The sequence below is a fragment of the Balaenoptera physalus genome, assembly GCF_965194825.1.
Source record: "Balaenoptera physalus genome assembly, chromosome: 13".
NCBI classification, from domain to species: Eukaryota; Metazoa; Chordata; class Mammalia; order Artiodactyla; family Balaenopteridae; genus Balaenoptera; species Balaenoptera physalus.
The window spans coordinates 6743829-6756937 of record NC_138892.1 but is presented as its reverse complement, the minus strand read 5'-3'; the positions used below and the strand labels follow the sequence as shown (position 1 = coordinate 6756937).

The 13109-nt window shown below is 57.5% G+C and overlaps 1 protein-coding gene across 2 annotated transcripts in view; it reads right to left on the bottom strand.

The window, feature by feature from the left end:
• CYB5R3 (cytochrome b5 reductase 3) overlaps positions 1–13109 on the bottom strand; it is a 24942-nt gene extending 11833 nt beyond the window's left edge. Inside the window, exons 1-4 of one of the 2 annotated variants that reach the window (XM_082420693.1) lie at positions 12972–13109; positions 3869–4000; positions 650–722; positions 185–291 (exon numbers count right to left, since the gene is read on the bottom strand). In XM_082420693.1, the coding sequence (XP_082276819.1) occupies positions 185–291; positions 650–722; positions 3869–4000; positions 12972–12992 (333 nt within the window). In that variant the 5' untranslated portion in view covers positions 12993–13109. Of the gene's footprint in view, positions 1–184; positions 292–649; positions 723–3868; positions 4001–9616; positions 10112–12971 lie in introns of those variants that run through there. The other variant, XM_082420694.1, reaches the window with a different exon arrangement.

The window sequence follows — 13109 nt, the reverse complement described above, 5'->3', positions numbered from 1 at the left end:
CAGCCTGGCCCCAGCCCCTGCCCTCTGCCGAGACCCCGAAGCTTGGCTCGTGCGAAGAACTATGATCTGCTATTCACTCGGAAACCAGGCACAGCGAGCACGGGGCCTTCAGAGGTCAGACTGTGGGGCCTTGGCTGTGAGGTGGTCACCCCCGCCCCAAGCAGCTGTGGCCCCAAGACCTCACCTTGATGACCAGGTCCACAAAGCCCTTGTCGTCATCGCTGGAGATGGGCGTGTAGGGCCGAATGACCAGGTTCCCATCGATTCGAGCCGAGAGGTAGATGTGCTGGCCTGCAGGACAGCAGGGGTGAGTCTGGGCTGACTATCCCTGCAGGGCCCCCTGGGTCTTGTCAACCCACTTCCCTGCACCCCGTCCAGCGTTCAAAGCCTAGCCTGACCTCGGCTCCCACTGCTCGCTTCACCACCCCCAGCGATTCCCATCACGTCCCATCTCTTTGCCTTTGCTCGTGCTCGTGCCACTGCCGGGGACACTGAAGCATTTGGCCTCTTATTCTGACACTCACCCTTGAAGGCCCAGGGTGGCTGTCACCTCCTCCCTGAAGCCTTCCCTACACTAACTGAAATGCAAAGTCCCGACCTCTCTGTCCCAGCACCGGCTCCACGTGCGCTGGGTTGGGGCCGCACTCACCGACGGGGAGGCCCAGGATGTGCTGGGGCGACGGCAGAGCAAAGCGGAACCGGCGGGTATCGTGGCTGATGACCTGCAACGAGGCGTGAGCTGCTGGACGGCACCCAGGGCAGAGGGGTGGCTGGACTCAGAGTCCCCCCCCGCCCCAGCACCGGAGCGTCACTGAGAGAAGTGACACTGACATGCAGACATACAACCTGCACACGCGTGTGCAAGGGCACAGAGGTCAGGCACACACTGGGTGTGCCTCTGCTCTCACTGGCCCAGAGAAGGGCAGTGACCCACCCAGGGCCACAGGGCAAGGTGATCAGAGAAGAGAGTGAGCTCAAGATCCCAAAGGGAGGGACTTCACTGGGTGCAGTGGTTAAGAATCCGCCTGCCAATGCAGGGGACACGGGTTCAAGCCCTGGTCCGGGAAGATCCCACATGCCGTGGAGCAACTAAGCCCGTGCCCCACAACTACTGAGCCTGCACCCTAGAGCCCATGAGCCACAACTACTGAGCCCTCGTGCCACAACTACTGAGGCCTGCGCGCCTAGAGCCTGTGCTTTAAAAAAAAAAAAAAAAAAGATCCCAAAGGGAGGCTGCCAGACAGCCCAGAAAATTCCAGGGACAGGAGGAAAGGATCCACCTCCGCCACAGCTTGAGAAGTGTCCTGGGGTGGCAGAAACAGCTCAGGGACTGGGCCAGCAAAGTGGGGCAGAGCTGAGACAAGGCCCCACGTGCCCAGGCCTGGGACTCAAGAGAGGGGCTCTAGAAGCCACTACACTAAAAGCCCCCCCGAGAAGCGGGACGGCACGACCGTGGCTGGGCTGCAGAGGGCAGGAGGCATGGCAGCCGCGCTGCCCAGGAGGTCACTGGGGCTGGCCACGGCCAAGGCAGGGTGTGCACCCAGGGAGTGGGCAGTGGGTGAAGGCCACTCCCCCTCCAGGGCGGGGCAGAGGCTGCTTAAGAGCGAGGCTGGGCCGAGCAAGGAGGCCAGTCTTGACTGGGGCCAGGTAGGCGAGCATCCCACAGTGAGCTGTGTCAGACCTGGGAACCGAACCCAGTGCCCGGACTCCGACCTGGGCTCCGGAAGGCCCCTGTGAGGTCTCCCCTGCACCAGGTGCAGCAGGATGGTGGGTGTCGAGGGGCCGTTTGGAAGGCAGGCGGCTAGCGGTCCAGCACATTTTCATGCCCACACGAGGCAAGGTCCAGTGATGGACAGTGTTACCACCTGGAGGGGAGACGCCAGACCTCTCCAAAGGGACAGAGCATCACTCTAAGCATCACTGAAGCATGCGAGCCAAGGCAGGTGGCCTGGATCTCAGGAGAGACGGTGCCCAGCCACCACTTAGGACGCAGTGCTTGTTGGCAGCCGGTGGGCCTCTCTGCCCCACAGTCCAGGCCTGAAGCTGCAAACGGAGCCCTAGGGCCTCCCGCAAGTGGATCCCAGGATTATCAACTGGTCCTGGGGCTCAAGGTCAGAAACCCACGTGCCAGATGTTTTTGGAGGAAGAACAGAAATGAGAGAAAGACACTGATGATTACTAGCCCAGCACAGCAAAAGCCATGAGGCTAACGTCTGTGAGGGCTTGGCACGGTGCTGGCCGTGATGGCCTGAGCAGCAGACTCTCAGAGCTGTGGGCAACCTTGCTGACCACCTGGTCCAGTCCCGTTCAGAGAGGGGAAGGGCCGACAGCCGGGACCCCTCCCTGTGCCGCAGCAAAAGTATCAAGAGCAGCCCCACCTGCTGACCCACCACGAGGCTACAGTGGGGGAGGGTAACCGCTAGCACGTGTGCCTCCCGCTCAATCAAAGGGGCCTGGAGGGTCCACTGTGTGACATCCCTGTGACAAAATACCAGACAGTCGTCAAAAATAATGGATCAGCTTTGGGTTAGACATGTAAAGATGTCCATATTGTACAGCTGGGTAAAAACTCAGGTTATTAAAAAAGAGAAACTAAGTATACACACACCTGAACCTCCACACATCATGTACTACCAGAAAGGCTCACGGTGATCCGTGAAGGGGACCCTCTGCAAAGGGGTTATGGGGGAGGGGAACATTCACACCTCACGAACACAGCACATATAAATATGTGCTTTCATTTTATAAAGTAAAATTTTTATAGCGAGCACATATAAATCATACATTACTTTGGGAATTAAAAAACAACAAAGAAAAAGAACTTTATAAAAGGAAAAGCTTTTAAAACATTATTATTTCATTTTAGTAAGAAAAAATTGTGTGTAAGATATATTGAGAGGATAAGTGTGGTCTCATCTGGGAAGCAGTAATTTTTCTTTCTTTTTCTTTTCTTTTTGCCTCTCTCTGGTTTTCAGCTTCTGTGAAATCCTGGTACAAGTACAGTCACAGGAGCCCCAGCTCTCATGTGGAGCCCGGGTGCAGACTAGAGCTCAGGACTCAGGCTTCGGGCAAGTGACTGACTTTCTCTGCCCCATGACTCAGTTTTCCCTGTCACACCCCTCCTGAGGCAGCTGCGGTGGCCAGAAATAGCACTTGGGAGGGGCTCTGATGAGAGAGAGTAAGGAGGGAAACAGCCTTACAGGGTGGGCAGCTGGGCAAAGGAGGGAGAGGATGGTTTTAAGTCACGATCAGAGGTTTGAAAAGGAAAAGCATCAAGTGGGGAGGGCAGGAGCAAGCCTGTCGGAGGAGGAGATGGAGCCGATCGCGAGATCGCGAGATCACGCAGGGAATCTGACAGATGTGAAAGACTCTAGGGGCCTTGAGCAGGTGACCCTGCGGGCAGGGGAAGGAGGAGGGGAGGAGACCTTATCTTTAAGGAAGGGGCACTGGGATGGGAGGCAGCTGGGATGACCACGAGGCCTAGGCCTAAGTCCTGGTCCTGCCCCTAACTCCCAGTGCGACCTGAGTTACTCCTCTCTTGTCCTCTGTTTTCACAGCCATTAAATGGTTACTTGGACCCCAGAGTCCTTACGGGGTCCCTCCCACTCTGACCTTCTGGGGAATAGTGAGTGTGGTTCAACGAACCAGCTCTGTGGGCAAAGACCTGAGTTCAAATCCCTCTGTCGCTTACTGGTAGCCTTAGAAAGGGGCCACCTCGCTTTCCCCATCTGTAAAACGGGCAGATAATGGGACCTACTTCACAGGGGCCCATACCCTGAGCACATAGTAGGCGCCTGTGAAATGCTGTGATGCTGACAAGGACAGAGAGGTGCCCATGCCCCACGACCCCCTCAGGCCCCACACTGACCTCCTTGTCAATCAGCCGCAGCGGGTACTTGATGTCCGGGTTCTCGAGGGTGATGGCCGGGGTGGAGCGCTGGAACAGCTTCATGAGCAGGCTATACAGGAACCAGACTGGGGAGAGGACCACGTGGCCCAACTGAAACGACAGGACAGACCCACGAGGTCAGCCTGCCCCCTGCCCTTCCTCCAAACACACCTCCGGGCCTCTCCCCTACCAGGAACGCCCTCTCCCCATCATGTTCATTCAGGGAACCCCAGCTCCATTTTGGTGCCAGTTGGGAGAAGTTACAAAAATCAGACTCATGAAACCTATCACTGTGTTACTGAGTCGTTGGAAAAGCTCCATTTTCCCTGAGGAATGGGGACAAAGAAAGCTACATAACTGAGCATGTAGCCCTTTTCACTTTGGCTGCCAGGAAGCTCAGCATAAAGTTCCCAAGTACCTGTGCTTAATCTTGAGCACTGTGTATCTGTGCTCCCTCCCTCCCTCCCTCCCTTTAGTCAATTTCCCTGGCCCTATTAAGTGATGTCAAGTGCTAGCTCTATTTAGACAAACAGACAAACCCCTGAGCCCTGGGGTTCTGCCTTCAGGTGGGAGGGGCAGCCGAGGCAGAGCTAGACACTAGGAAGCTCTGCTCCTTGCTGGCTGTGTGACTCTGGACAAGTCCCTTCCCCTCTCTGAACCGAACTGGACCAGGTGATCTGCAAGATCCCCTCAAGCTCTGAGAGTCTACTGCTCAGCATCATGCAGAGCCCTGCACAGGGGTTAACCTCATGACAACCCTATGAGGTAGGCACTGTCATCACCACCACTTTACAGATGAGGAAACAGCTCAGAGAGGTGAAGCAACTCACCCACAGTCACACAGCGGGCAGGTGGGGAGCTGCAACTCAAACCTGAGTCCACCTGCCTCCCCAATCACACTCTTAAACATCAGGCCTCACCCTCATCGTCACTCACCCTCTTGCGTGGCTCTGAGAGCCTCTTCCTTGCCAGCCTGCTGCCCCCCATATCGCAGCCTCACAAAGACCCTAGAGGCAGTTTGGATTTTTTAAAAACAGAGAAAACATATTGCAGCCTCACAAAGACCCTAGAGGCAGTTTGGATTTTTTTAAAAACAGAGAAAACCCAAATCCCATGGCCAAATAAAACTGCTTAGGTTTACCTGGAGAGGACACCCTTGCAAAGAAAGACAACCAGCCTGCTGCCCTTTCTAGCTATTTGTGTCCCTGGGAAAAGCACTTAGCCTCTCTGCCCTGTTTCTCCATCTATGAAATGGGGGTCATAAGCTACACTCTCTGGCTGTGAAGATGGAGATCAGCCATGGAAAATGGCTAACCCAGGCCGTTCCCCCAGCAGGCACTTGACCTCACTGGGTATCTGTGTGCAGCAGCTACCCTTGGCCATCCGGAAGTCGAGTCCTGGGCAGCCTCCACTATCTGGACCACAAGTGAGACTCAGGAAGAAAACAACAACGGCCTCAAGACCGCTCAGACCAACCCTACAGTGGAGAACCTGGCAGACCCCACCTTAACCAGGGAGCAGCACAGGAAAGGGGCCAGCTGACACCGTGCACCTCCTGACACGAAGCAAGAAGGGCCCAGCACGGCTCTGTGCCTTCCTTCAGGAGCACACAACCTGCCTCTAACACAAGGAAACACCGAGGGCCTTTCTCTGCGATAACTGGCACCACTCTTCAAAAATACCAAAGCCATGAGAAACGAAGGCCAAGGAACGGGTCCAGATTAAAGGAGGCTCTGCTGGGTTGGAGGGTGCTCCCCTAAAACTCACGTCCACCCAGATCCGGGGGGCGGGAAAGGCTTTTTGCACGTGCAATTAAACAAAGGATCTTGAGATGAGATCCTCTCGGATCTCCCCGGTGGGCCCCAGATCCCACGACAGGTGTCCTTCTAAGACAGAGGAGAAGACTCCGAGGAGAAGGCTGTGTGAAAACAGAGACTGGAGTGATGTGGTGACAAGCCAAGGAGGCCAAGGACTGCCGGAAGCCACCAGAAGCAGGACGAGGAGGAAGGACCCTCCCCTAGGCCTCCAGAGAGCACGCCCTGCCAATACCTTGATTTCAGACTTCTGGCCTCCAGACTGTGCAAGAATGAATTTCCATTGTTTTATGCTACCTAGTTTGTGGTAATTTATATGCAGCCGTAGGAAACGAATACAGTTAAGTCCCCTACATACAAACGAGTTCTGTTCTGAGAGCACGTTCGTAAGTCCAATTTGTTCGTTAAGTCCAACAAAGTTAGCCAACTAACACAATCAGCTATACAGTACTGTACTATAATAGGTTTATAATACTTTTCACACAAATAATACACAAAAAACAAACGAAAAATAAAGAAAACATTTTAAATCTTGCAGTACAGTACCTTGAAAAGTTCAGTAGTACAGTACAACAGCTAGCATACAGGGGCTGGCATCGAGTGAACAGGCAAGAAGAGTTACTGACTGGAGGAGGGAGAGCAGGTGGGAGATGGTAGAGCTGAAGGATCGTCAGCAATAGGAGATGGAGGGCAAGCTGCAATTTCACTCACGCCTGACATTGACGTCTTTCACTCACACACGTTCGCACCTTTGAAAGTTTGCAACTTGTAGGGGACTTACTGTACAGAGGCCAAAGAGACAGAACAACTGAATACAATGCGTGGTTCTGAATTTGATTCTGGGCCAGGGGAAAAAAAAACAGTTGTAAAAGACAATCCTGAGACAACAGGTGGGATATGCATGAAGGCCCATAGATGAGACAATAGCACTGTATCAGTGTTACATTCCTGATTTGATCATCGTCTTGTGATTACGCAAAAGAATGTCCTTGTTCTTAGGAGATAGATGCTGAAGTATTTAGGGGCAAAGAACCATCATATCTGTCGTTTACTCTCAAATAGTTTAAAATACACACACACACACAATAAAGTAAATATAGCAAATGTTAATATCTGGTATATCTTGGTGAAGAGTATATAAGGGCTCTTTATACATTTTTCAACTTTACTGTAAGTCTGAAATTATTTCAAAATAAAAAGTGAAGAAGGGAGTCCACACTAGTGGTTCACATAGCGAGGTCAACAATCGTAAGTTCTCCCAAAATACCGGTTCTCAAGAAAATTGTTTCACAGCTTGTTCACTCACCTTCCCTAGTGTACCTCCCTGACTTTAGTTCTCACAGCAGATGACCGTGTGTATTCTTATCATAACACTACAAATTCCCCTTTTTGCCCTGGCTGCCAGGAAGCTCAGAGCCAAGTTCCTTGCTTACATGGAGGCCTCTCTGCTTCCTTTGCAGGCCTCTTGAGGTAGCATGTTCTGCAGAGAACAGAACTGGAATGGGCCCCTGCCCTATTCAGGGTCAGGTGAGAAGATTCTCACCTCTCAAGGCCCAGCCTCACTGCTCCCTCCCTTCCCGGAAGCCCTGCCAGGAACCCCCACTCTATCAACTGGGGAGGACACTCTGGCTGAGTACCTGAGGCCTCTCTGTGCCTTGGTATTCTTGGCTATAGAAGGAAGGTGAGGGCCACCGCCTGGCCAACAGCCCAGGGGAGCTGGGATATGAGATGAGATGGAGGGCTGAGGTCACCAAAGGGTCTATAACCTGGGGAATGTGGGCACACACACAGGAGGTTTTTCTACCACCCTCATGGGGCCACCATCACCCAGGAGACAGAATACCCAAATGAAGGAAGGGTAGAGGCACCAAGATCCCATACTGGGCCTGGCCCTGCCCCCCAAACCAGCCCAGCTGCTTCAAGTTGCCCAGCCGCAGCTTTGGTTACAGGCCTTTTGTTGGGCTCAGAACACCATGCCTCTCCCACAGGCAGAGCCTCCAGGCTGGCTGCAGCCACGGCCTCGCCCCACGGGGCCCCTGGTCTGTAACCAATGGGTCTGAACAGAAGGCCTGAGGGAGCTGGCCCCAGCGCACCCCTCCGGCCCGCACAGGGCCACACAAAGGGTCTCTGGCCACCTGCCTACTTAACCAGCACCTACCATGTCCTGGCCACCAAGTGGTATTTCACCCACCCCAGGTCGAATTTAAGGCCCGTTGGCAGCCCTGGACTCTGGGGTCAGGAGACTTGGGTTTGAGACCCAGCTCAGGACTTCAGGAGAGAATCTTCACCTCTCCACGCTCCACCTTCCTCAAGTTCATGAGGACAGTCCCACCTAGGGCTGGGGAGGAATCGAGGCTGCAAAAGGCCATGCATGGAGCAAACTGGCCAATGTCCCCGAGCTGGCACTGCTCCAAGAGTGGGATGTGAATTCTCTGGCATAATCCTCACTTCAGTCCTAGGCTATCGGTGCTGTGATTATCATCAAGTTACAGATAAGGAAAGTCAACCCTCAGAGGACTCACGCCCATTTCTCAGGGAGGTTAAGTGACTCGCCCATGGCCACGAAACCCAGGCCTGTCTAGCCCAAAGTGTGGTTCTTCCCAAGCCACCTCCCAGGACAGATGCCCTGGAGCCCACAGCCCAAGTCCCCTTGCTCCAGCACAGTCCCATCTCCCGGCTCCCGCAGTGAGGCCCCAGCTGCCCAGACTAAGGGGCTGCTCCGCCACCCCCAAACACCCACCACGGCTCCCCACTGCCAACACTCAAGGTCCCCACTATCCAGTCACAAGCCTTTCTTGCCTTAGGCCTTTGCACACTCTCACTTCTGCCCTGAATGCCCTTTCTCTTCCCTCATCCAACCACTCTTATTCCACTTCCAGAGCCCAGCTCAAACGTCAGCTCTTACCCTCTAGCTGAGCAAGCCCTCAGCAGACTTCCGGAGCCCCCGCCCAAGCTCTGCAAACCCCACGGGGATGAGGGCGACTCTGATGATTCCTCAGCTCCAGGCCTCTCCCACATCAATCAGGGAAGCCATATCCATGGAGAACATTGTTTAGGGGAAAAGTTGAGTGAAGTTACGTTTGCAGGAAATCACCATTGTTGGGAGTCCTGGAAATAAACTTAAACGACCTTAAGAGCCCAAGTGGAGTTATGTTTGGTGCTCTCTGGAGTTTTATTTCCCCCCAGCACAGCCGTTTAAGTGCTCAGCCAAGTTTAGTAACTAAGACCCCCTGGCCTGCAGCTCACTTCACAGCCTGCAAAGCACCTTCCCTTCCATTTCCTCACCGACCCTCAGCACTGGGAGACAGGCCAACTGCATTCTTCATTTGACAAATGAGGAAACTGTGGCTCAGGGAGGCCCAGGGTGGAGTCTGGGCTTCGGTTCCCAATTTTCTGTCGCTCACCCCAAATCCCTCACCTGCCCCAAATGCCAGCCCACGGTTACGTGCTGGGCCGTGAAAAAGACTCATTTGTCAACAGTTCTGAAGACGAGTCCTCAACACTGGCCTTGGCCCTTACACAGAACTTGCAGATCCCAGGCGCCAGCTTCGTGTGCCCTGGATGCCAGCCCTGGGCTCAAACGGCTGGGCCAGGGTCCCCATGTGAGGTCACAGACAATGCGCGACGGCAGACCCAGGAAGGCGGGGGACCTGGTGTCTCATCTCTAGCACTCAGAGCAGAGACACTCAGTAAATATTCGTGGATAAATTCACAAAGGGACAAGAACAAGCCCCTGCACTGCAGGCTCTCTCTGACTTTTCTTACTTTGTCGGAAAGTTTCAGCAACCAGGACAAGAGACCAGATGCCTCCAGGGGGAGGGTGGGGCTCGGCCCTCCACGGAGCACGGAGCACGGGGCTGAGGGGTTGGATCCTGAATTCCTGGCTGTTTCCACACGTGCTGGGCACACCTACCTCCCAGGGGTGTGGTGGGACTGGAGCCGCTGCTGGAAGGAGCTGTGCCAGTGAGTGGTGGATCACGTCAGCAGCCTTCCTTCCAGCGCCCGTGCCCAGACGCGACACTCTCGTATCTCACACAGTCCTTGAGCCCAGGACGCGGGCGCTATGGCCATTCCACTTCAGTGAGGACACTGAGGCAGGGTGAGAACTGGCATCCAGCTCGGCCCGTGCACTGAGCCCCAGCCCCGCACAGTCCCTCTGCATCTGCGGACAGTCTGGCCACTGAGAGAGCAAGGGTGGACTTCGTACAAATTCCTCTCTGGGAGGCAGCTGTGAGCCGACCCTCACTGTCAGTCGGTCCTTCAGGTCACAAACCCCAGTGGGCACAGCTGCCAGGGCCCGTGTGGGATGCGGCGGACACAGGTCAGGGGACCCCGTCCCTGGGGAGCTCAAGCCAGTGTGGGAGATGGACACGGGCAGAGAAAAGGGTGCCGTGGAAAGGCGAAGCTTCGTCTCTGGAAAACTGGAGGCTTTACCAGACTCACAAGGGGTTGGGATGCCCTGTTCCCCGTCCAAGGCACCACTCCCACCCCTGCAAGCAGTGGGCAGAGTAAACAGGAGGCAGGCGGCCAAAGCCAAGGTCCCACCCCAGCTCCTCCTCAGCTGTGCTGCTCACACACACACACACACCACGTCACCCCAGCTCCCCAGGGGAGCTAGGGGACAGCTGCTTCTCCAGGCCTTGACCTGGTGCCCCATAGGCCACACTCTGCCCACCAGGAAACCCACCACCTGCCTTTCCCCACCTCTGATAACACAGGAAGGGGAGAGGGAAACGGGGTGCCAGAGCCCCAGGATGTCTCCAGGGAGCCCCAGCTCACCCACCACAGCCGAGGGGCTGGGTAGCCCTACTACCCCCGTGTGGCACCCAGCCAGCTGCTCACCCCCTGGAACTCCCCACCGGGACCCTGCCATCCACTCTACCCAGGTCAGGTCTGGGTGGGCAAAGGGACCTGCCAGGACCCCCCAGCTGCCAGCCCCCTGTGCTGAGGCTTACCTGCCCGCTGCCTGCCCGCCAGCTGTCCGGCTGGGATCTGTGTGCCCACCTCCCTCATGGCCCCCTTCTCGGGAAGTAGGAGCAAGTGGGAGGGAGTGGAGGAAGCTCTGCAGTGAGGGGCTCCTGGCTCAGCGCATCTGGGAAAGGGAACCAGGAGGAGGGGCAGGTGGACAGCGGAGCTGCCCTCCATGGGGGAGACCCAGCCCTGCTTCCCAGGGGCTGCGGGTCTGGACCACGGACTGGGCACAGAGCTGCCAGGGGCAGGGGCAAAGCCTTGGACTCTACCTGTGGTGGCGGCCTGTCAGGGTCCACTGAGCACTCACAACTGTGCTGGGGGAAGGGAAGCCAGAGTCGGGGACGGCAGGCTAAGCCCCCAACATACCCCCAGGTGGCTGGCAGGTTCAAGTGCCAACCCCTCGGCGTCCCCCCTTCCGGTGTGTGGGAGGAGGCCTCCCTCTGGGCCTGCACATCTCAGATAAGATGCCTGGTGCCCAAAGCCCGGGCTGGCCTCCCGCAGACTGCGTGGAGCCGCTGTGCCAGGAGGCCTGGCTGGGGGCTGCTCCGGGTATTTGGGGCCAAGTGGGGACCCCGGCAGGGCCCACGAGGAAAGGGCAATCCTCCCACCCTTTGGATAGAGGAGGCTTAGGGTTGGTGAAGGTCTCCTGACGCTCAGGCGGGGCTCTGCCCCTCATAGAGGGGCTACAAGGGGTCCTTGGCTACTCAGCAAAAACACTGAGCAGCCAGATCCTGGGGACACAGAGACAAACCCAACCAACACGGCAAAAGGTGAGAAGCACTGTGGGAAAACAGCAGGGGCGGGGGTCTGGGTTCCCGTCCGGAGGCTGAGCAGTGAGGGAGGAAGGGGATTTCTGGCAACATGGTCAGGACGTTACGCTGAGCTGGGGTGATGCCCCCAGGCTTGCCCTGGGCAAAGCTGCCCCCTGGGCTGAATGTCACCCAGAGTCCTGGGCTGGGCCACACATTCACAAGCCAACACCCAGGCCAAGAGGCTTTCTGCCGAGTCCCCAAGGGGGAGCCCCACAGAGCCAGAGGGAGGAGGTGGAGGAGGATGCCAGGCAAGAGGCTCTGGGCCTAATCCTCCCAGTGGCAGCCCTCCCCAAGCGCCCCCAGCCAGCGCCCAGGCGCCCGAGTGTGTGGGTGGGGACCGCCCTCTGGCCACAGCCTCAACGTGGGTCATGCACCACCGCTGCAGCTTCTGAAAGGCCCGAGGGCGAGGGAGGGCAGCCCTGGGCCGAACCAAAGTGACAGCATGACGATGGACTTTGCAGCTCCACAAGGTCGGACTCCGCCAGCCCGGCCGGTGGCCAAGTCTGAGTGGCATTTCTTCATCTGTAAAATGGGGCCAACGGCTGGGGCCTCTCAAGTTTGCTGGGTTAAGAGAGACCAGAGCCTAGCTTGCAGCCCACGGAGAGGGCTCAGGGGCTGTTGTCGGTAAAAACTCTGCGATCCAGCAACACCGCACGTGCGTGCACACACACACTCACTCCACACGCACACACACGCGCACACACTCACACACTCACTCCACACGCGCACACACACTCCACACGCATGCACACACCTCACACACACTCCACACGCACACACACTCACTCCACACGCGCGCGCACACTCCACACGCACACACTCACTCCACAGGCACGCACACTCACTCCACACACGCACACACTCCACACGCGCACACACACACTCCACACGCACACACTCACAGGTACAGTCACACTCCCGCACACCTGCTCACTCTTTCACTGTCACTCACCCCCATACTCCTGCACACGCACACGTCACACCCGCACACCCGGTCACACACACGCCCTCACAAACTCACACTCACACGTACGCGCTCCCTCCTTCACACTTCACACGTGTTCAGTCACACTCACACTAACTCACACGCGGGGGCACCGGCCATGTTCACCCGCGCACTCGCTCAGCACTCGCGCACACATCCGCACTCCTCGGCCGGGCTGAGGGGGGCGGCGGCGGCGGCGGCGGCGGGCGGGGCTCCCCGAACGCGCGGCCGCCAGCCTCCGGGTGACGCCCCTCGGCCGGGAGGGCTGGGCCCGGGGGCAGAGGCCCGGGCGTGAGTCACGGCCGCACGGGGACCACCGGGGCGCGGCGGGCGGGATGGGGCGGGGCCGGGTGGGGTCCTGCGCCCGCGTCCGAGCCCGGCCCCCCCCCCCGCCCCTAGCGGCCGGGCGCAGTCGGCGCTGCCCGAGACGGGGGTCCGGCGCCCGCCGGCCCGCAGCGACGCCCCGGGCCCGCGGCAGCCGGCGTCCCCTCCCCGCCTACCGTGCTCAGCTGGGCCCCCATGGTGGCGCCGCTCTTCGCTCGCTCCGCCGCCGCCGCCGCCGAGACCGCCGCGCCCCGGGCCAGCCCCCCGGCTGCGTCACCGAGGAGGAGGGGCGGGCCCGAGCGCGGCCCAGTCGG